This window comes from Oncorhynchus clarkii, chromosome 20 (assembly GCF_045791955.1).
Source record: "Oncorhynchus clarkii lewisi isolate Uvic-CL-2024 chromosome 20, UVic_Ocla_1.0, whole genome shotgun sequence".
NCBI classification, from domain to species: Eukaryota; Metazoa; Chordata; class Actinopteri; order Salmoniformes; family Salmonidae; genus Oncorhynchus; species Oncorhynchus clarkii.
This window is the reverse complement of record NC_092166.1, coordinates 32620636-32642051: the sequence shown is the minus strand read 5'-3', so window position 1 is coordinate 32642051 and position 21416 is coordinate 32620636. Positions and strand designations below refer to the sequence as shown.

General features: G+C 41.8%; 1 protein-coding gene across 4 annotated transcripts; it reads left to right on the top strand.

Annotated features, from left to right (window-relative positions):
• The first annotated feature begins 2398 nt into the window (after positions 1–2398).
• On the top strand, positions 2399–21416 carry LOC139376247 (DDB1- and CUL4-associated factor 8-like). Of its 4 annotated transcripts, none has more exons than XM_071118576.1 (14): positions 2405–2641; positions 5159–5229; positions 14559–14648; positions 14829–15463; positions 15638–15778; positions 16599–16693; positions 16854–16964; positions 17082–17212; positions 17339–17446; positions 17725–17855; positions 18018–18137; positions 18386–18448; positions 19105–19221; positions 19325–21416. In XM_071118576.1, exons 2-14 carry the CDS (start codon positions 5193–5195, stop codon positions 19430–19432), a joined length of 1887 nt encoding a protein of 628 aa, XP_070974677.1. In that variant the 5' UTR covers positions 2405–2641; positions 5159–5192; the 3' UTR covers positions 19433–21416. The 4 variants fall into 4 exon arrangements, with proteins under 4 accessions (XP_070974679.1, XP_070974677.1, XP_070974680.1 ...); XM_071118577.1 differs by having other exon boundaries at positions 2422–2641; positions 5159–5208; XM_071118578.1 differs by lacking the exon at positions 18386–18448 and having other exon boundaries at positions 2399–2641.

Below are 21416 nucleotides of genomic sequence, written 5' to 3'. Positions count from 1 at the left end.
TAGTTGTAGAGGAGAAAAACACAACATTTCAGCAGCTACATGATCCTTCTGTGATATCCACTGTGATTGATGTAAATTCATGCTACTGAAATGCATTGCCCACGTCTAGGCAACAGCAGCCTCTAGTGGCATGATATGACATGGCAGAAAATATGTGCAGTAATTTGGAGCCAAGCAGTCTCCCATAGTCTCGAAGTCTTGCTGACTTCAGAGCCTGGAAAGGCTCCTTGATGTTGTAGGCACAAAGCGTTGATAATAAACGGGGCTGTTCTTTTTTTACTGATTGGTTCTCCTCTGTGTCTTTCTCACTCAAACACCCACACGGACAAGCACACACAGCCTCTGGAATCCTCCGCTTTCAACACAACTGATGTTTTTTCAAATCCAAACAACGAGTTCTCAACCCCCTGAAAAAAAATAAACGTTTGAGATAACCAATCAAAGTTGAGTAAATGTTTACGCAAATATTGCACCAACATTTTTTATTTGACTTTTTATTAACAAATATCAACAAACAAAAGAGGAATAGTCACATGCAAACAAGCATACAAACAAACGATTTACATTGCCAGGCATCCTAAACAAACAAATCATATTCATTAATAATACAACAAGTTTTAATTGCCTTTTTGTTTTTCATTTTAGTTAAAGTAGTGCCATATTGTTTAAACTAATTTATAAAGTGAAAAAAAGTTAGGTTTTGAATTAGACCATTTGCATTTGTGAATATGAAATTTACCTAGTATTATTAGCAGTTGAATTAAATATACTACATTTATCTATGTCAGAATTTCTGAAAATATTGCACCAACAAACTGACTCTTGTCCAGACCAATGTGTCATAGCTCTCCTTCGCTCTGTACCACGAGAGTCGCGTCAACCAGGCAGTCTCCCATGGTTGCTCATCTTCTTCAGCCAGTGAACTGTTGTTTCCAAATGCATTTACAATTCAATCAGACACAATTTGATTGCGTTGATATCTTGACTTGATATAATGTGTGAGACCTACGCAGTTTAAATGTAACCAATATAAACTCAAGACTTGAATTAATTGTAATAACTTTTTATTTTGGTCAGCAACTAATATAGAACACCACTGGTCAATGTAAATGGATTTTGGGACAAAAAAATCCCTATTAAAACAACTACCAGAAATACACTTGACTCTCAAGGAAAGTGAGTTCAGTGATAAAGTAGTAAATAATAGTGAATTGTGAAAAAGCAGTAAAAACTCAAGTCATGTGCATTATTCAATCACCCTCCATTTAACCCTAATCTTTAACCAGCATCTCAGCATGGGGAACTGAATCACTATTATTTGGTCATGATGATAAACCTGAAATGTAATTCCTACCATTTAATCCTGACCCTCTCATTCCCTTTCAGTCTTTCTGTTTCTCATTAACATACCATTTTCTCCTACATAAAGCTTTCTCTACTACTTTTTGATTTGGAAATGTCTGAATTTGTTCTGTATGGCCAGGGAAGCAACCTTAGTTTCAGAGGCCTCCCGATCGATGTCAATCTCCTCTTGAGTTAAATAAAATGGAAATATGAATTCAGCTTTATGCCACATCTTTTTTAAGTGTGGATCAAATCAAACCTTTTTGCTTATCTGAATTTACGGGTTTTACGCACCAACCAAAATTCTGGGAGAGCGCGAAGGTCCCCTTTTGATTAAATATTGATTTCAAGTATCATTTGTACATTACTATAGAAAAAATGTAGGGATTCGTTACATTTGACCGTGTAAAACCTATCAGTACTAGTTATTTATCTGGGAGCGAGTCGGATATATACACACTGAACAAAAAATATAAATGCAACAATTAAAAAAAATGTGCTAAAATAAAATACATGTTTTCACTTTTTGGGGTAATGTGTGTAGATGGGTGAGAATATTTTTTTTGAATTTAGGCTGTAACACAAAATGTGGAATAAATTAAAGGGTAAGAATATTTTCTGAAGGCACTGTAACTATATAACTATAACTATGTTCTGATTAATTAAGAAAGCTTAACTTAGTTATGTGTTTTTGGTTGTTGAGTCAATTAGACCATGCCCATTTCAAGTGTTTCCTTGTAAAACATAAAAAGGTATTTCAGAATATTTAGACAAGTTAGCTGACTAACTCATTGATTCTGCTTTATAGGAAACCCCTCTGCTCGACCTCCTGATCGCTAAAGGTTATTAATAATATCAGCTATTATGCGCATCATGATGCCATGTTTATGGACTACAGGTGGGAAACCATTTTCAATTAACTTATTGTTATGTGTAGGACACATATGATCGATTACAGAAAGTACATTGTATAAATAGTTAAAATATTTAGATTAGATGAAACGGTGCATTGCACTGTATAATAAGAACGGTGCATTGTTGTACACACAAACTTCCGGTGAAAAAAAGTCCTTCGCCGGAAAAGGAATGATGAAAAAAAACAAGCTGAACGTCAAAACATAAACAGAGCAAACACGCGTCGTCTTTAATTTGACTGTCTCTTTATACACACATTCCTCATGTCGTGTGTTTTTCCAAGATTTTCTACCCAATATGCTATAGCTAGCTAAGTAATAGCTTGAAGACAATACATTACACCGAAGATTAGGACTAAACGACGTTGGGCCTACGACTAGAGGTAACATTAGCTAGCTAGCATGTTTATATGTGGTAACTACCGTGAAATTGGTCAAGTCCTGCACAACATTTAACTAAATGTACCAACATGTGTAGATTAGCGTTTCAAATCAACCAACAGAATACTTCGTGCTAATACTTAGCTAGCTATCTCTGGTTCATTTGAAGTAACATGGCCTGTCAGCTGTTTTGTTAAATGTCAGTGTTGCTGCAGCAAGTAGCTAAGATTAATTTGATAGTTACTGTTAGTTAGCTTACTCCGTCTGATTAATCAGGCTGTAATACATAATTCATTGGTATGTATGTATGTACAGCCTGAAACGAATGACTGCAACATCGTGTAAATAAATGTTCCTTACAAGCCAGAATGTTTTATAAAATTGCATTTTAACGTACTCTACCGTTTGTCAGTGGTGTTAGTCCTTCAGATGGTAGATATGTTTTAAACAATATATCGACAGGAAAGCAATGATTACCCCACTTTTTAGAGCGCCAGTACTGAAGTTTACATTTCTATCACTTGGCACATGCGCAAAACCATCTAAACGACTGTTCAAACGACTTCAAGGCAGCGTTCAGTACATTTAAAACGCAATAGAACGTTCAATTAATGGAAACGATGTAGTTGAAAAACGGTGAGGGGTTGGGTTGTAGATTCAAAATGCACCGCTAACCTTTTAAAACGTCACTCATTGCTTCAAGCCACAGCCTTTTAGTTCAATAACTACAATAACGTTTTTGGAAAAGGTGCCATTCAGTACAAACTGTTCAGCAACGTAGCAAACGTTCAAGCGGGGGGAACAATCCATACAGTTACTTATCGGGATATTATTTTTCGGGGATGTATCTTCTTGACAATATTGTTTTGCTCAAATTGGCTGTACCTGCACCAATCATCATCATCAGTCTTTTCTCCATCTTCTTTTTAAATAGGGAGCCAATTTGTTTTTAGCACTTATTTCGACTGACCAAAACTTGTTTTCTCATGGCTCTTTCTTGTCCCTCTGCAGCAGACATAAGGCAAGCAATGTGTTTGGAACAACTAGTTGCAATAACAATCACATTGAGTCGCAATACATATATAATCATGAGAATCGCAATATATATATATATAGTATCACGATAATATCATATCGTGAGGTCCCTGGAAATTCCCAGCCCTAGTGCACGTGCCTTTGGTCATGAGCAAACATGTGCACGTGATGCATACATACTAACTGAAGTCAGCAGGTATTTACATGGTTTTGTGCATGTGATAGAAATGGGTCAACAATAATTTCTTGTGGATATTTTGTGTCAAATTATGTGCATCTGAAGGGTAAACTGCACAGATAACCGGTAGAGTACATTCAAATGTAATTGTATTCAACATTCTGACTTGTAAGGAACATTTACACGATTTTGCAGGCAGTTCCAGGCTGTATATACCAAATAATTGTCTATTACAGCCTAGCTTACTCCTAGTGGACTAAACCACTCCATGGTGAGGGAAGTTTCTGATGAACCACCAGCAAAATGGAGCAGAGACCAGACTTTGTGGAATTTAGCTCAGACTACAACGATTTGCCCCAGATCAATACTTCAAAACATTTAAATTATGAAACGCAAACCGTGTACCTATGTTTGTCCTCTGTAGTTGCGTGCCTTTGCAAATGAGCAGGTGCTAATTTAGTCTCAAATAGGAAACAGTGGGCCATTTTCATTAACGTTTTATTGTAAAAGTATGGATTTCATCTAACACAGACTACAGAGGACAAACATAGGTACAAGGTTAGCGTTAAGTAGTGATCATGGGCGAATCAATGTTGTCTGAGCTAGATTACACAAAGCCTGGTCTCTGCTCTAGTCCGTTGGTGGATTTCATCAGAAAATTCCTTCACTGTGGAGTGGCGTTAAATCAGCTAGCTTACTCCAAGCTACTGGCTGCAAAGTTAGATACACATGAAACTAACTGCCAGTCTATAGGTAAATGCACACTTGATTTCATTAATGGAAAACTTCACTCTAAATCTATCTTTTGATATTTGTTTAATTAGTCCATTGTTGATATAGTCCCAAAATGTTTTCCATGTCAGCAATCAAGTCTTCAAGATAAATAACTTTCAAAGTACAGAAATACAGCCGGTATAATGCATTTTGCTGTCTGTATTTTGAAACGGAAATATATCTTAACTTGATTGCTGACATGTAAAACATTTTCAGACTATATCAACAATGGAAACAAATACCAAAATAGTTTTTGGGTGGAATTTTCCTTTAAGGCCTAGTTGCTGATGTGTTTAGCTAGCTAGTTTGCAAGATTTCAATCATATGATAGCTTAATTTGTTCATTAGTCGCCTTAGCTAGCTGACAAAACTGGCTAGCTGTCTTGAGTGATGTCTTGCTACATTGCTATAACTTAGAAGGTCAAGTCAGTTGTTTGGACATATTGCGATTATTGACAATCAATATAATTAGGTGTCTTCAAAAGCAGCCAACAATGTAATTCACTTGACCCTGTCTCTCTGTTCATTCCAGGCTCTCCTCCTGTCCACAGGAAGAAAGAAACAGGATGGCAGAGGCAGATGGTAAATCCAGTGTGCTTAACGGTGAGGGATCACACAGGCCTCACTGTTGCATAGTTTTCCATAAGCGCTGGCTGTCGGCTAAACAGCCGGTAACAGAATCATTGTCAGTCGGCTACTTTTTCCACTTTATTAACTAGGCATCATTTCATAAAATTGTTTCAATTCGCCAGTCAGAAAAGTCTTCCGCTAGAATAAACTATATACATATATTACTGATCTATAGATAGGTCAGTCACAAAGCGAGCGACGACAAGGAAACACTGCTGGTTTGTCAGTCTGCTGTCTGTCCCGCCTCTCGGTATCAGTGTTATTTTCGTACGCTGTGGTTGGCTGTAGTCAAATGTATTTTCACAGAGGGAGCGCATGAGTCTCCTGTGAGTGAATTTACACGTCCCGTGTAATGTAAGTGGTAATGATGAGTTGAAATCCACTTAATTATTGTTTTGTGGCAGATTCATATAGCCTTCCACTGAGTCGGGGCCCATAGGCTATTTACTGTGCTTTGAGTGTCGAACTGACTGAATAAAGTCACTCTTAAATCCCTTTGCTATTCATAAATCATACAATGTGTTCATGTCCATGGTATCACATCAGGACAAGTAAACCAAAGATCTTGTTTGTATTTTCCTGGGATTCGAAGCCCATGTTGAGACTTGCCAGTGACCTCTAAAGTGACTTGTCAGTGTAGCCTAGTTATGGGTTGGGTTGTTCGCAAACGAATGGCTCTTTTAAAAATAAAAATGTTTAGGTCAACAGAACAAACCCGAATTGCGTCAGTGAGAAGGTTGTTCATTTGGCTCCTTAATTTGCATACTGGTAGGCTACTACTGCTTTTTGGCAATTATCTGCAGATAAGTTATGAAAAAATGTGATGAAGATGTTGAAACCTCACTGCAGGAACCATAGGTAGTGGAGAGGCAGCCTCATTCAGTGTTTTTCATTAGAGCCAGCCGTCGGTTAACCACGCGGAGTTGTGGTGCACAGCCTATTTACTGTGCTTTGATTGACAACTGAAGAGCAAGTTTTGACTAGTTTTATGAAAAGTGTCGAACTGACTGAAAATTGATCTCCTATATCCCTTTGCCATTCATAAATCATGCAACATGGTTATATGTCCATGCTAACCCATCGGGACAAGCAAACCAAAATATTAACTTTGTATAGCTCCACATTGACATGATTGGTTGACAGTGGGTGGGGGCGGTACATCCTGTATAAACACAAACTCACTTCCTTGTCAACAGCTCTGCACTGCTCCGTGAAGCGCAAGAAGTAAACTCAGGAAAAAAATAAACGTCCTTTCACTGTCAACTGCGTTTATTATCAGCAAACTTAACATGTGTAAATATTTTTATGAACATAGCAAGAGTCAACAACTGAGACATAAACTGTAGAAGTTCCACAGACGTGACCTGAGCCAGGGGGGGGGTCAAAATCAAAAGTAACAGTCAGTATCTGGTGTGGCCACCAGCTGCATTAAGTACTGCAGTGCATCTCCTCCTCATATACTGCACCAGATTTGCCAGTTCTTGCTGTGAGATGTTACCCCATTCTTCCACCAAGGCGCCTGCAAGTTCCCAGACATTTCTGAGGGGAATGGCCCAAGCCCTCACCCTCCGATCCAACAGGTCCTAGACGTGCTCAATGGGATTGAGATCCGGGCTCTTTGCTGGCCATGGCAGAGCACTGACATTCCTGTCTTGCAGGAAATCACGCACAAAATGAGCATTATGGCTGGTGGCATTGTCATGCAGGACGGTCATGTCAGGATGAGCATGCCGGAAGGGTACCACATGAGGGAGGAGGATGTCTTCCCTGTAACGCACAGCGTTGAGTTTGCCTGCAATGACAACAAGCTCAGTTCGACGATGCTGTGACACACTGCCCAAGAACATGACGGACCCTCCACCTTGATCCCGCTCCAGAGTACAGGCCTCAGTGTTTGGCTAATTTCTTCGATGATAAACGCGAATCCGACCATAACACCTGGTGAGACAAAATTAAAAATCCTACAATGTGATTTTTCTGCAATGACAACAAGCTCAGTCCGACGATGCTGTGACACACTGCCCAAGAACAGTCCCTGGTTCGAATACAGGCTCTATCACATCCGACCATGATTGGGAGTGCCATAGGGCGGTGCACAATTGGCCCTGCGTCATCCGGGGTAGGCCGTCATTGTAAATAATAATTTGTTCTTACCTGACTTGCCTAGTTAAATAAAGGTTCCATTCAAAAAACAACTGGCGACAACCGTAGTGCCATCAATAGGAGGGAAACAGTGGTTGGTGCTGAAAATATAGCAAACTTGTTATGTAAGTGTTGCACACCAACAGATTGAGAACCTACACCAGTTGAGTAATTCATTTCAACAATAATCTTCATTTTAATTTGACTTTACAAACAACAAGAGGGCTTAATTGGAGTCTACTCGGAGCCTAGACCTATATAAAGTATCTTCACTGGCTGAGGTAGGCTATGATGCTTAACAGCCTAATAGAAGTAGGATTTTTTTATTAGGCCTACTTAATTGCAACTGGTCAAAAATGTAGAATCCTACATAAACAATAATTTAAAGAAAAAAAGTCTGCACGTCCGAATGTGCAATGTAGCTAATAATGAAAAGCGCACATTTAGAGTTTGGGATTTACAAAAGTAATTGGAAAGGTAGATACAAATTATTTGTGACATTGTGGTTGCAATAAAGAATGTAAACAAGATGCTGTGTTTTTATTTACAGTTGTGATGGACAACTGGAGGCATTTTGAAAACACTTGGTTTTCAAACACTTGTTTTTCACAAGTGTACTGTAGTACTCTAGCAGGTGTTGCCCATCATGCAAATGTTTATTATTAGCAGGGCAATATACGTTTTATATCCTGGCTACTGTTGTGAAAATCATTTCACTTGCAATGTATTCAATGCGTAATTAAGTACTCTAAAGTGTTATATTTCTAACTCAAAACAGCAGTACAGTATTTCTTCATCGACATCTTTATGCTTTCGTTAATTAAATAACGAGAAAAAATGCATTCAAATGCAGATGTTTATTGAAACAATATTTTAGTCACACTTCAACCCAGATTCACGGCCACAGGTAAAACCTTTTTTGAGATGGTCAATGCATTTGTTGCATTGTATTGTCAATTTTTCTAGACAAAACATCTTGATGGCCTTGACCAGTTCATCTTTGCTTGTCGGCTTGGCAAAGTTACGGATGAATGTTTTCAGTTGATGCCAAACAAGTTTGATCGGGTTTAAATCAGGAGACCTACATGTAGAGATGAGAAAAAATATTTGTAGATATACTGTAGGCCTACCGAAGGTGTTGTTTGTCATTTAATTTAATTTAACCTTTATTTTACTACATAAAGGTCTACTTACTCTGCTGACGTCTTGACCCAATTTATGTCCTCGTTTGCAACGCAAACCCGGGCCGGCAGTGTGTTTTGGGTCATTGTCTGCATTTGGAGAAGGAAAAAAATACATTTTGCCTAACAGCCAACATTAGGTACAATAATAGAAATATACATGTAAATGGGCCTAAACGTAACAAAATATCGCTATAATCCTACCTTGATAGAAACTATGTGGTCCCAGAAACACCTCTGACATAGGGTCCAGCATATCTCTTGATGATTTCTTCCTCAAAGAAATCTTGAGCCATGATACCTGAAAAAGGAGGCAAGAGTAAATTATTGTGGAACACATAACAGTCCGTGAGGTGTAGGCTACAATATTTTATGCACCTTTTGCTTTGTAAATTGCCAAACTTACCATCAAAAATCAAATATGGGACTGGTCCCTGGCGAGAAATTTCCCCCCCACACATGGAGTGTGAGCGGATGCTTGGGACTCGGCTTGCTTGATCTTCTTCCTTTTTTTTTCTGTAGCAATTTTGAGCAAATTGCTCAATGTCCACGGTTGATTCGTCGGTGAAGATGATGTCGTTGAATGTCTAAAATCCAACAAATTTGTGGAGTACCACATTAAACCGATGGTTGAGAATCTCCCATCTTATGTCGAAGACACTAGTCACATGATCTCATTGATAGAGGGCTTAGGAAGGATACCAGGGGGCACCCTGCTGGCCACTTGATGTGGATAGCTTGTACACTAACATCCTACACACTTGTGGCTTGCAGGCGCTACAACACTTCCTTCAGCAGAGAGACTCTACCCTTGCTCCATCCAATGATTGCATCTTACAACTTACTGAACTGGTATTATCCCATAACTACTTTGTCTTTGAGTCAGACTTTTTCCTTCAAATTCGGGGTGTAGCCATGGGCTCCCCTTTTCCCCCAACTATTCAAACCTGTATGTGGGACAATTTGAAGAAGCATTCCTTTTTAAAACAGAGACATGCCCCTTACTTTCTAAAATACTTGTCTTTTTGCTCTGGGAAGGAAGTCAGCGGGAACTAAATGAATTCCAAACTCTACTAAACGAGAGCTCTAAATACCTCAAATTAACCATGCAGACTGATGAGAGAGAAATAAACTACCTGGACTTATGGATCATCAAAGATAATGATGCATTAAACACTCGTACACAAAGCCCACAGATCGCAATACCTTGCTATGTGCGGATAGTATGCATCCCCTTCCCCTCAAGAATGGTCTACCATATAGCCAGTTATGCAGGGTTAAACAAATCTGTGGCCACCAGTCCGATTGTGACAGCAATGCTATAAAAAAAAAAGAGGCACAAGGACAAAACCCTTGATGCTGCAATGATGAAAATATATCAAAAAGAGTGGAATTACTAAACTCAACCAAAGAAGAAAAACAACGCAACCGTCTCATGCACTAAGTACACCAAGGGTTCGGAGAAAATGAAAGCAATCCTGAAAAAGCAGTGGCATATTCTGCAATAAGACAAAAAAATTGCACACCCCTTCAAGGAACCCCCAATGGTAGTCTATAAGCGTGGTCACAATACTGGAAATAGTTTGGTGAGATCTGACATGCCCACTGAGACACTCTTGACACCTATCCCAAATGGGAACTACAAATGTGGCTCATGCGCACAGAGCGATAGCACTATCAATCAAATGTATTTATTTATAAATCCTTTCTTACATCAGCTGATGTCACAAAGTGCTGTACAGAAACCCAGCCTAAAACCCCAAACAGCAAGCAATGCAGGTGTAGAAGCACGGTGGCTAGGAAAAACTCCCCAGAAAGGCCAGAACCTAGGAAAAAACCTAGAGAGGAACCAGGCTATGAGGGGTGGCCAGTCCTCTTCTGGCTGTGCCGGGTGGAGATTATAACAGAACATGACCAAGATGTTCAAATATTCATAGATGACCAGCAGGGTCAAATAATAATAATCACAGTGGTTGTCGAGGGTGCAACAGATCAGCACCTCAGCAGTAAATGTCAGTTGGCTTTTCATAGCCAATCATTCAGAGTATCTCTACCACTGAAAACAGCAGGTCTGGGACAGGTAGCACGTCCGGTGAACAGGTCAGGGTTCCATAGCCGCAGGCAGAACAGTTGAAACTGGAGCAGCAGCACGGCCAGGTGGACTGGGCTCAGCAAGGAGTCATCAGGCCAGGTGGTCATGAGGCATGGTCCTGAGAGAGAGGGAGAAAGAGAGAGAGAGAGCATACTTAAATTCACACAGGACACCGGATAAGACAGGAGAAATACTCCAGATATAACAAACTGACCCTAGCCCACCGACACAAACTACTGCAGCATAAATACTGGAGGCTGAGACAGGAGGGGTCAGGAGACACTGTGGCCCTGTCTGACAATACCCCCAGACAGGGCCAAACAGGCAGGATATGTCTTTCTTCAGACAACCACATACAGGTCGAAAGATCACTGTTAGGGGTATCATCTCATGCAAGACCAAGGGAGTAATCTATCATCACCTGTTCATGTGGAAAAGCCTATGTAGGACAAACGAAAAGACAATTAAAACAACGCAGCTCAATCAGGTGTAAGAACATTGACTATCCAGTAGCAGCTCACTTTGTTGAAGCTAACCATTCCATCTCCTCCCTCAAACACACAGGCGTTGAGCATGTTCCCCTACCAAGCAGAGGAGGTAACATCGAGATCCTACTACTACAAAGGGAGACTTACTGGATATCCTATCCTAAAACTATTGACCCCTAGTGGTCTGAATATTGACTTTGATCTCAGGCCCTTCTTATGAACACATTTTTTTCTACTAAAATACTTTTACAGCTAATTAGTGTACACCTAATATGTTCCCTCTGTTAATGATGTTCATTATATGTATTGTTGAACCAAAATATTACATGTAACAAAAATTCAATACAAAATTATGTGAAATTGAATGAAACAATAATGTATGTTGATGCTAATATGATGTACAATATTCTATTATGTTTCTATGTAACAATAGCATAATATATTTAATGTCATATACTATTTTTAAACAGTTTCACAAATTAATTTGAATTAACTTAATCATTATGACACACCCCTCACTGGTTACACTAATTGCACTGTGGTTCTACATAACCTGGTTCAAGTATTCATGACATTACCCTGAGGAAGGCACAGTGATGCCAAAACGTTGGTAAATACCCATTAAATTGCTGGGAGATTACACATGGAGTGTGCGACTTTCTTTATTTTGATTAGTTTATAGTCATTGAATGTCTCGCCAGCTTTGATCCATGCCTAGGCCTGCAGGACGCGAAGTTCTTTGTCAGATTATTCATTGGGTCGAAACTACACAACATGGCTATTAGAAAGGCTATATTATGGCCTTTATAAATATTATTTTGGCCTTTATTCAGATTACAGTTGCTCACTTTTTTTAAATGAAATAATCTCCAAAATAGTGTTTATTTATTTATATATATATATATATATATATATGCCTTCCCGCTGTGGATGTCTATTTCAGCACCGTTTCGCGCTGCTCTGAGACAAGCATGTTTACTATGATTACTTGTCAGACTGCACAGTAGCCTAATAAACAAATGCAGGTGGCCTATATCTTAAATGCTTTCAATGCTTTATTATCCAAATTATAAAAGCATATACTGTACAGTACTGTATTTCTTCATCTTTATGCTTTCGTCAATAAAATAATGATAAAAATACTCTTTCAAAATGCAGATGTTGATTTTAGTTATGGATCCATAACAAATTACTATGCTAATAAATATCATTGATTTACAGAAATATTGGAACAAATTTGTCTAATGAAGGCAAACAATTTAGAATCCTCCAATCCTCTTGTGCTGTAGCCTACTCCCGACCATCGTGTTGTACAGCGCCATGTTTTCCATTCCATCCTAAAGGAAACCCAGAGGGTTTTGTTTTCTCTAAATAGAGAGACCATAATATTAATAACATTTATTAAGCCAAATTTCTTAAAATCTTTTGTTATTACAAAAAAGGTTTGAAATTCTCTAGTAATGCCAGTATGGGAGACTATCAAATGCTTCTCAAAGATGCCCTCTGGTGGTCAAACTAGCACTAACTTGCATTAACGTAAAAAATGGCTGACAATTAAATAACGTGCTATAGAATGCTGCAGCAGCCTGCAAGGTGTGTGGCAGTATGACGCAACTTTTAAAGGAGGAACCACTGTATAGCTCACTACTGACCATTCCCCACGTTCTCTGTTAGGAATATTTTTTCATTATTCACTTTAAAGCGTGTTAGTTTCGGTGGGAAACCTCTGTGTGGACAAAGCACATTCTTCTGTGAAATTTGGAGAGTGATGTTCTCTCTCCTTGATTTACAACAGGGTGTGAGGTGTCAACCCCCCACCAGCTCCCTCCACTTTTCTGTGGGTGAGAGAGGGTCTGGTTACTGTCTGATCTGAATTTTTCAGATCCTCACAGGACAGTCATGACAGTATTTAGTCATTTCGCTGTGTACTAGAGGCCACCAAAGTAGAGCTCTTTCAGCAAAATTATGTAGAACCCTGTAGATGTTTTATTTGGCTGGCTACTCTAGGCCTACTGATTTGAGTAAAGTGTTGATAATGGAGTAGTCAACTGCTGCTTTCTGTGTAGCAAAGCCCATGTTTAACACCTGCCTCATTCTTCCATCCTACCTGTAGGTTTATTCATGGGTGCCTGACTTTGTGTAAAAGTGGTGGTGCACAAACCATTTTCCTGCAATTCTATATTGTTTCGCAACAGGGAATCCATGTTTAGTTGACAGAACATAGCCCGTTTTCTTAGGTTTATGCCACAATAAACTAAATTGAAAGAGTAAACAAGATTTAGTCTTTGCCACAATAAATACAATTGAAAGGGTAGACTAGATTTGTTTTTCTGACTAGATTACTAATCTACCACCTTCCACCCACAGTGATTGATTGACCGGTCTAAAACCCTACCAACTGTAAATATGACTTGAATCTCAAGAGAAGAGCACTTTTTTTTTTTTTACATTAAATCTGTCTTACTTAGAAAATAGTCCTGATCATATATACTGAACAAAAATATAAACGCAACACCCCATCTTTCATGACCTGAAATAAAAGATAGCAGAAATGTTCCATACGCACACATTTGTTTACATCCCTGTAAGTGAGCATTTCTCCTTTGCCAAGATATGCCACACCTGTCAGGTGGATCGATTTATCTAGAAGCTGATTAAACAGCTTGATCATTACACAGGTGCGCCTTGTGCTGTGGACAATAAAAGGACACTCTAAAACGTGCAGTTTTGTCACACTACACAATTTGAGAATTGAGAATTTGGCAATACGGCCTACCGGCCTAACAATCGCTGACCATTTATAAACACACCAGTCCAGGACCTCCACATCTGGCTTCTTTACCTGCGGGATCGTCTGAGACCAGCCACACGGACAGCTGATGAAATGGAGGAGTATTTCTGTCTGTAATTAAGCCCTTTTGTGGGGGAAAACTAATTCTGACTGGCCGGGCCTGGCTCCCCAGTGGGTGGGCCTATGCCCTCCCAGGCACACCTTTTTCTACTCTATTGATTATCAGATACTTCAGTTGTAACTGGCTCTGTTGCGATTTCCAACTTACAGTTGATAGACAACTTAGAAACTGCTAAACTATTTTTTTAAAATAAATACAACAAAATAGGCCTAATTTAAAAGAACAATGATGAAGGAAATGAAAAATGCTGTGCAGAGCATGCCCAGAGCTCCTGGCTGAGCAGTACCGGAGCGAAAGAGAAGGCAGACGCTCGGCCCGCTCCACTCCATTCACATCCTCTGGCCCAAGCCCGGAATTCCCTTGCTGGCTACTTTTTCTATTTGGCTGGCTACTCCATGTTCTGCTTTTGGCTGACTGGAAATACTAACTCCACCAGAACCTGCTACGTAAAACTAATGTGGGCATCTCTGTACGTTTTGTTTTTCAGATGGGTCTGAGGAGCCAGATCCAGGAGAAGACCAGCGAAGGGAGGGAGATGCTTCCGCAGCCACAGAGGGACACTCTGGCTCTCAAGCAGGTAGTAGGAGAGGACTATAGCAAATAGCTGTCATAGTTCAACATCTAGCCACGACACAGGACACCATGACTTTGACATTATACACTTAATATTTGTTTTTACAATGGATGAGTTTCCTCAACACTTCTTGACAGTAACTATTTTTACTCGCTTGCTCTCTTGCCCAAATGCTTCCCTTAGCTCCCAGAGAGGCAGGAGACGAGGCTAAGAATAAGCCAATGCCAGATGCTAAGGTTACAAGGGTGCCTGGAGAGGAGGAGGAGGACACAGACAGCATGGACGGCAGTGGCCTCTACTCGCTGACCGAGGAAGGGGAGCGAGAGAGCGAGGGAGGTAGAAGAGAGAGAGTGAATGAGAGGGATGCAGGAAAGCGGGCCGCCAGAAAGAGGAACCGCCCGAGTGGTGGCACCGCCCACCACTCCTCCAGCTCTGACGAGGATGACGATGATGAGGAAGAGGAGGAAGATCAAGAGGAGGAAGAGGACGAGCAGGCCATGGACTCGTGGTTGGGGGCGGAGCTGCGTGACCTCAGCAGGCCGTCATGGCGGGCGGTGCCCTCCCTGAAGTCGAGGGAGATTGGCCGGGGCTCGCACCAGTTTGTGAGGCGTGTGTGTGGTGCACGAGGCTTGGTCCAGAGGCTGGAGCTCCAGGGGCGCCTGGAGAGACACACTGGCTGTGTGAACACCCTGCACTTCAACCCCTCAGGCACACGCCTGGCCTCCGGCAGTGATGACCTGCGGGTGGTAGTGTGGGACTGGGCACGTCGCCGTGCTGAGCTCGAGTTTGACAGCGGGCATAAGAGCAACGTCTTTCAGGTTAGGGGAGAGGACAATCAGGCTAGAATAGGATGGGATAGTAGAAAAGTGCAACATTTCTTGTGTTGTTGACAGACAGCCATTTAACAAGTCATTGTAAAATGAGAAAGGTAAGCTATAAATGTGGTAGGGGACTTTTGAGAGATGTTGAAATGTACCTTTTTTCCTCCCCAGGCAAAGTTCCTGCCACACAGTGGAGACTCCACCCTGGCCATGTGTGCCCGGGATGGTCAGATCAGAGTGGCTGAGCTCTCTGCCACTCAGCGCTGCAAGAACACCAAGAGAGTGGCTCAGCATAAAGGGGCAGCACACAAGGTATGGAGACCATGTGTATACCTCAGGAGTGTGGTTGTATTCGTGATAATGAGTTTCAACATTTGTCCAAGAAGCCAGACTTCAGATTGCGGCTCAAATGAAACCCTATTCTACATATATTACATAACTTTCGACCACCAGAACCCTACAAGGAGTGTATAAAACATTACTAAGAACACCTTTCTAATATAGAGTTGTTCCCACCCTTGCCCTCAGAACAGCCTCAATTCGTCAGGACATGGACTCAAAAGGTGTCAAAAGCATTCCACAGGGATGCCGGCCCATGTTGACTCCAATGCTTTCCACAGTTGTGTCAAGTTGGCTGGATGTCCTTTGGGTGGTAGAACATTCTTGATACACACTTGAAACTGTTGAGCTCGAAAAACCCAGCAGCGTTGCAGTTCTTGACACAAACCGGTGCGCCTGGCACCTACTACCATAGCTTGTTCAAAGGCACATCTTTTGTCTTGCCCATTCACCCTCTGAATGGCACACATACACAATCAATTTCTCAATTGTTTCAAGGCTTAAAAATCCTTCTTTAACCTGTCTCCTCCCTTCATCTATACTGATTGAAGTGGATTTAACAAGTGACATCAAAAGGGATCATAGCTTTCACCTGGATTCACCTGGTCAGTCTATGTCATGGAAAGAGCAGGTATTCTTAATGTTTTGTACACTCAGTGTATGGCAGCTTTGGTCAAAAGTAGGGCACAATGTGGGGAACTGGTTGTCATTTGAGATGCAGTAGTTCTAAGCCTTTTTAAGCGGAGACCTGAGGTGATTTAAGTGTGTTGTGTTTATTCTGTCTGTGTGTCAGCTGGCCCTGGAGCCAGACTCTCCCTGCTCCTTCCTGTCGGCTGGGGAGGACGCCATAGTGTTTGCCATCGACCTGCGCCTCGACCGGCCTGCCAAGTGGGTGATAACGCCTTAATGCAAGATCACTTGGACATTACTGTACTAAGGTCATTCGTTTTCCCTGACCATGTCACCAGACCAGGAATAACTCCAGGCCCAATGTATAACATAACAGCCGTTTAACCCACTTTGTTTTACTCTTTTCCTTTTCTTTCAGTAAACTGGTGGTGGTGAAGGAGGGGGATAAGAAAGTGGGGTTGTACACCATATTTGTGAACCCTGTCAACACACACCACTTTGCTGTGGGTGGGAGAGATCAGTATGTTAGGTGAGACTCAAATCCCTTTTATATGTGTATCGTAAAGCAGAGAAAGTGCATTCTTTGGATTCTGCACATTCTTACTATGTTCTCTCTCTTACCTCTCCTCATCTTCAACCTTTTTAGGATATATGACCAGAGGAAGATTAATGAGAATGAAAATAATGGCGTACTGAAGAAGTTCTGTCCATCTCACCTGGTATCCAGCGAGTCCAAAACGAACATTACCTGCTTAGTGTACAGTCATGATGGCACAGGTAAAGCACATGACTCAAACACATTTTTATTCACAAGTCTGAGGTCCTCTGACTCTTGCTGTTATGACTGTCCTCATGTCTGTTCTCCCCATCAGTGACCATGTCTCTCTCGGTCTGTCTGTTCAGAGCTCCTGACTAGTTACAACGATGAGGATATCTACTTGTTTGACTCCAGCCACAGTGACGGTGCAGACTACCGCAGGAGATACAAGGGCCATCGCAACAACGCTACGGGTACTGGGGGACAAAGGGGGAAGGAATGATTATGAACTAGTCAATTATAAGTAAAGAAAACAGCAACACATACACCGGATAGGTACATTGAAATGTGTTATTTTTACAGGTCAGCCATTGTAGTACCGGGCCCCTGGTGCAAATTAGATATATGTGCCTCGCTCTAGGGCACATTGACAGATTTGTCATCTTGTCGGCTCTGGTATTCGCACCAGCGACCTTTTGCTTACTGGCCCAACGCTCTAACCTCTGGACCTCTCTATTTCTCCGTTTCACAGTGAAAGGGGTGAACTTCTATGGCCCTAGCAGTGAGTTTGTGATCAGTGGCAGTGACTGTGGACACATCTACCTGTGGGACAAGGTCTCTGCCCGCATTGTCCAGTTCATGGAGGGAGACCGAGGAGGAGTGGTGAGAGAGGGAAGGAGGGATGGTGGGTGGGTGGGAAGCTGTGTGCGGTGCTTGAAGAAGCTGGCGAGCGCAAGCAACACTCTCAACAAAATTGTACCAGGTCAGTTTCACTCATTCATCTCAATCTGTCACTTCACACTTTGTCTCATCCTCTGTTCCCAGGTCAACTGCCTGGAGCCCCACCCTCACCTCCCAGGTCTGGCCACCAGTGGTCTGGATCATGACGTTAAACTGTGGTCCCCCACTGCCGAGAATCTCACAGGGCTCAAGGGCCTCAAAGACGTACGGTTCATACCAATCTATCCACACAAACCACAACATATCACCAATATCCCAAACATTCCCACGACGAACAGGCCCCCATTACCATCGACAGGGCTGTAGTGGAGCGGGTCGAGAGTTTCAAGTTCCTTGGTGTTCACATCACCAATGAACTATCATGGTCCAAACATACCAAGACAGTCGTGAAGAGGGCATGACAAAACCTTTTCCCCCTCAGGAGACTTAAAAGATTTGGCATGGGTCCCCAGATCCTCAAAAGGTTCTACAGCTGCACCATCGAGAGCATCCTGACCGGTTGCATCACCGACCTGGTATGGCAACTGCTCGGCATCTGACCGCAAGGCGCTACAGAGGGTAGTACGAACGGCCCAGTACATCACTGGGGCCAAGCTTCCTGCCATCCAAGACCTATATAATAGGCAGTGTCAGAGGAAAGCCCATAAAATTGTCAGAGACTCCAGTCACCCAAATCATTGACTGTTTTCTCTGCTACCGCACAGCAAGCGGTACTGAATCGCCAAGTCTAGGACCAAAAGGCTCCTCAACAGCTTTTACCCCCAAGCCATAAGACTGCTGAACTATTAATAAAATCGCCACCATACAATTTACATTGACCCCCCCTCCCTTTTGTACACTGCTGCTACGCTCTGTTTGTTATCTATGCATAGTCAATTTTCCCCCACCTACATGTACAGATTACCTCAATTAGTCTGTACACTGACTCGGTACTGGTGCCCCCAGTATATAGCCTCGTTATTCTTATTGTGTTACTTTTTATTACTTTTTACTTTATTTGGTAAATAATTTCTTAACTCTTCTTGAACTGCACTGTTGGTTAAGAGCTTGTAAGTAAGCATTTCACGGTAAAGTCAACACTTGTTGTATTCGGCGCATGTGACAAAGTTTGATTTGAATACTGCATACCAAAGCTGTGAGTTTTGATGTGACTGTTGTTGTGGTCGTTCAGGTGATGAAGAAGAACAAGCGTGAGCGTGATGAGGACAGTGTTCGCCATGGAGACCAGTACGACACACAGCTCCTGTGGTTCCTCATGAGGCACATGAGAAACAGACGGCCCCAGAGGGTAAGTTGAACACACCACAACCCACTCACCATGTGTAATCTCTATTCCAGTAATCAAATCACTACACCCCGCTCTCTCCCTTTCCCTCTCTTTTATTTTCCAGACACGTCGCGAGGGTGCAGAGGGAGACACTGATGAATCGTGGAGCTCTCCAGATTCCTCTGATGAAGAGGACGGAGGGCCAGACCACGTCCAGTGCATGTCCTCTTGAGCCAAAGAGACATGTGAGAGTACACACACACACACACTCTTTATTGCCCTAGAATTTATCCACATAGGCAGGCACTATCGACACACATGAACACTGAGAGACCATAAGTAACAGTAAAGGTATTCACATATACAGCATACACACACAGGCAGACATAAGTACATACACACAGCTGAGGGGTAGGGAGGGTGACTCGTATAAACCAAGACACAAAATCGAATTTCTTATCCAACAGGGACTGAATTGTAGACATTTTTGTTCATACAGTCTGCTGATGCAAATAGTCTCAACCCTGATTTTGTTCTGATCTGTATTAGAGGGAGGCTGATGAATGCTCACATCCCTAGACAACCACTTGGACTCGTACACCCATACATGTGCTCTGCCAAGCCCCTAAGAACTTACCCACTTCAACAACACACACATTTCACAATTTGCTAACATCAGAGCACACATTTACCCCACTCTCCTTAACAACTCCTCACCCTCGTACTTTTCTGTTGGTGATGGCAGAAATGGAGGGATGGGAAAAGCACCTTCTAACCTCTGATCATCCCCCAAATGTGATTCACTCCATAGATTTGAAACCCGAGCCCCTTACACTTTCTACACCCTCTTCTTCTTAAAGTTAGTTTCAGAACATCAGCACGTGGCCAATCAGTTTAGCCTCCAGATGGCTTATACCAGGTGACTTCTTCCCTTCCACTCTGCTGTGTTGCTTTTCGTCTCCCTCAGCCCAACCCCCACCACGCTACTGAGTGCACTTTAATCAGGGATATTTGGTGTGAGTTTCTTAGACAAAGTGTTCGTTTGGCGGCCAACCATGCAATGTTATGAAACATTGGCTACATTGGCCCCCGGAACAACCTCAGTGACGTCAAGGTGTACTTTCTTTCTCTGAGAGTACATTTGACTCTAGTTGTTTAGTTTGGGATTTGCACTTAGCGGGAATGTCTGAAACAGCTCCGGCTGGAGCAAGGAGAAAGAAAGATTCCTCCCCCATCCTTCTCCTTTACACTCCTCCTGGACGAGCACCCTGACCTCAGCCCCTCCCTCCCTAAGCCATCCTCTCTTCCGTTGAGAGTACATTTCGCTGAGACGGTGAGCTGGAGGGCTACTGAGGACCACCTGGATGGTCTCATTGCAAAATGCATACAGTATATACATCCAAAAGGTTTCTCACTTTTCTGTTTGAGGAACCCTGATGATGAGGCCCTAAGCCTCGGGTCCTGCTACCTACATCCCACGGCTCATGCCAGCCGTCAGCCTCTGCCAGAGATCAGACTCCATAAAGAAGGACCGAGGTTTGATCAGGCTCTGGAGATCAGATGTAGAGACTGCTGTTTGGCTCTCTTTTTGACCTGTGTGGGCTTTCAGAAGCCATTATTCTCTATATCTGGGCCCATCTGCCCATTCAGGCCTCTGGGTCTGTGTTATAGCATTCAGGCCAGGGGGACAGAAGAAGGGAGGATTGATCTGCTTGCCATTTTTTTTTTTTTTTTGTGGCAGCGATAAAGTCCAGCTTTTTTCTCATTTTGTATGAGAATTATAAAAGTTAGATCAATTGATATGTACATATATTAAAACTGTAAAGAAATCATCTTTAGCAAATTATGTTTGACTTAAGAAATAATTGGTCAAAATATTTGATTGGTATCGATGCAGAGGTTTATATTATATATGAGGACAAAGTACTTTTAAAATGAAGAGACAAAGATGACGTAATTTGTTTTTTCTTTTTTTGTAAATTATCTCCCCAATTGTTACATTAGCCTATATCGGCAGGATTCAGTTGAACCGTGAATTGAGTTTGGTTCCTTTTCATTTTCAATTTTCTCCCTTCAAGATCTTGACCTATTTTTCTTTGTTCTTGTATGCATCTTTTAGGCTTTTGATCAATGATTTATTCCACTGCTGCCTAATATTGTGTTCTACTGGTGCAGTTGGAAACATGTACAATTTGTGCAATAAACAGAAGACCGTG

Bases quoted from the DNA above. Each gene is read 5' to 3' on its own strand.
- LOC139376247 (XM_071118576.1), top strand. From the start codon at position 5,193: ATGGCAGAGGCAGATGGTAAATCCAGTGTGCTTAACG. The intron at 16,694-16,853 runs GTGGGTGATAAC...CTTTTCTTTCAG, and splicing joins CGCCTCGACCGGCCTGCCAA to TAAACTGGTGGTGGTGAAGG. The intron at 19,222-19,324 runs GTAAGTTGAACA...TTTATTTTCCAG, and splicing joins GAAACAGACGGCCCCAGAGG to ACACGTCGCGAGGGTGCAGA.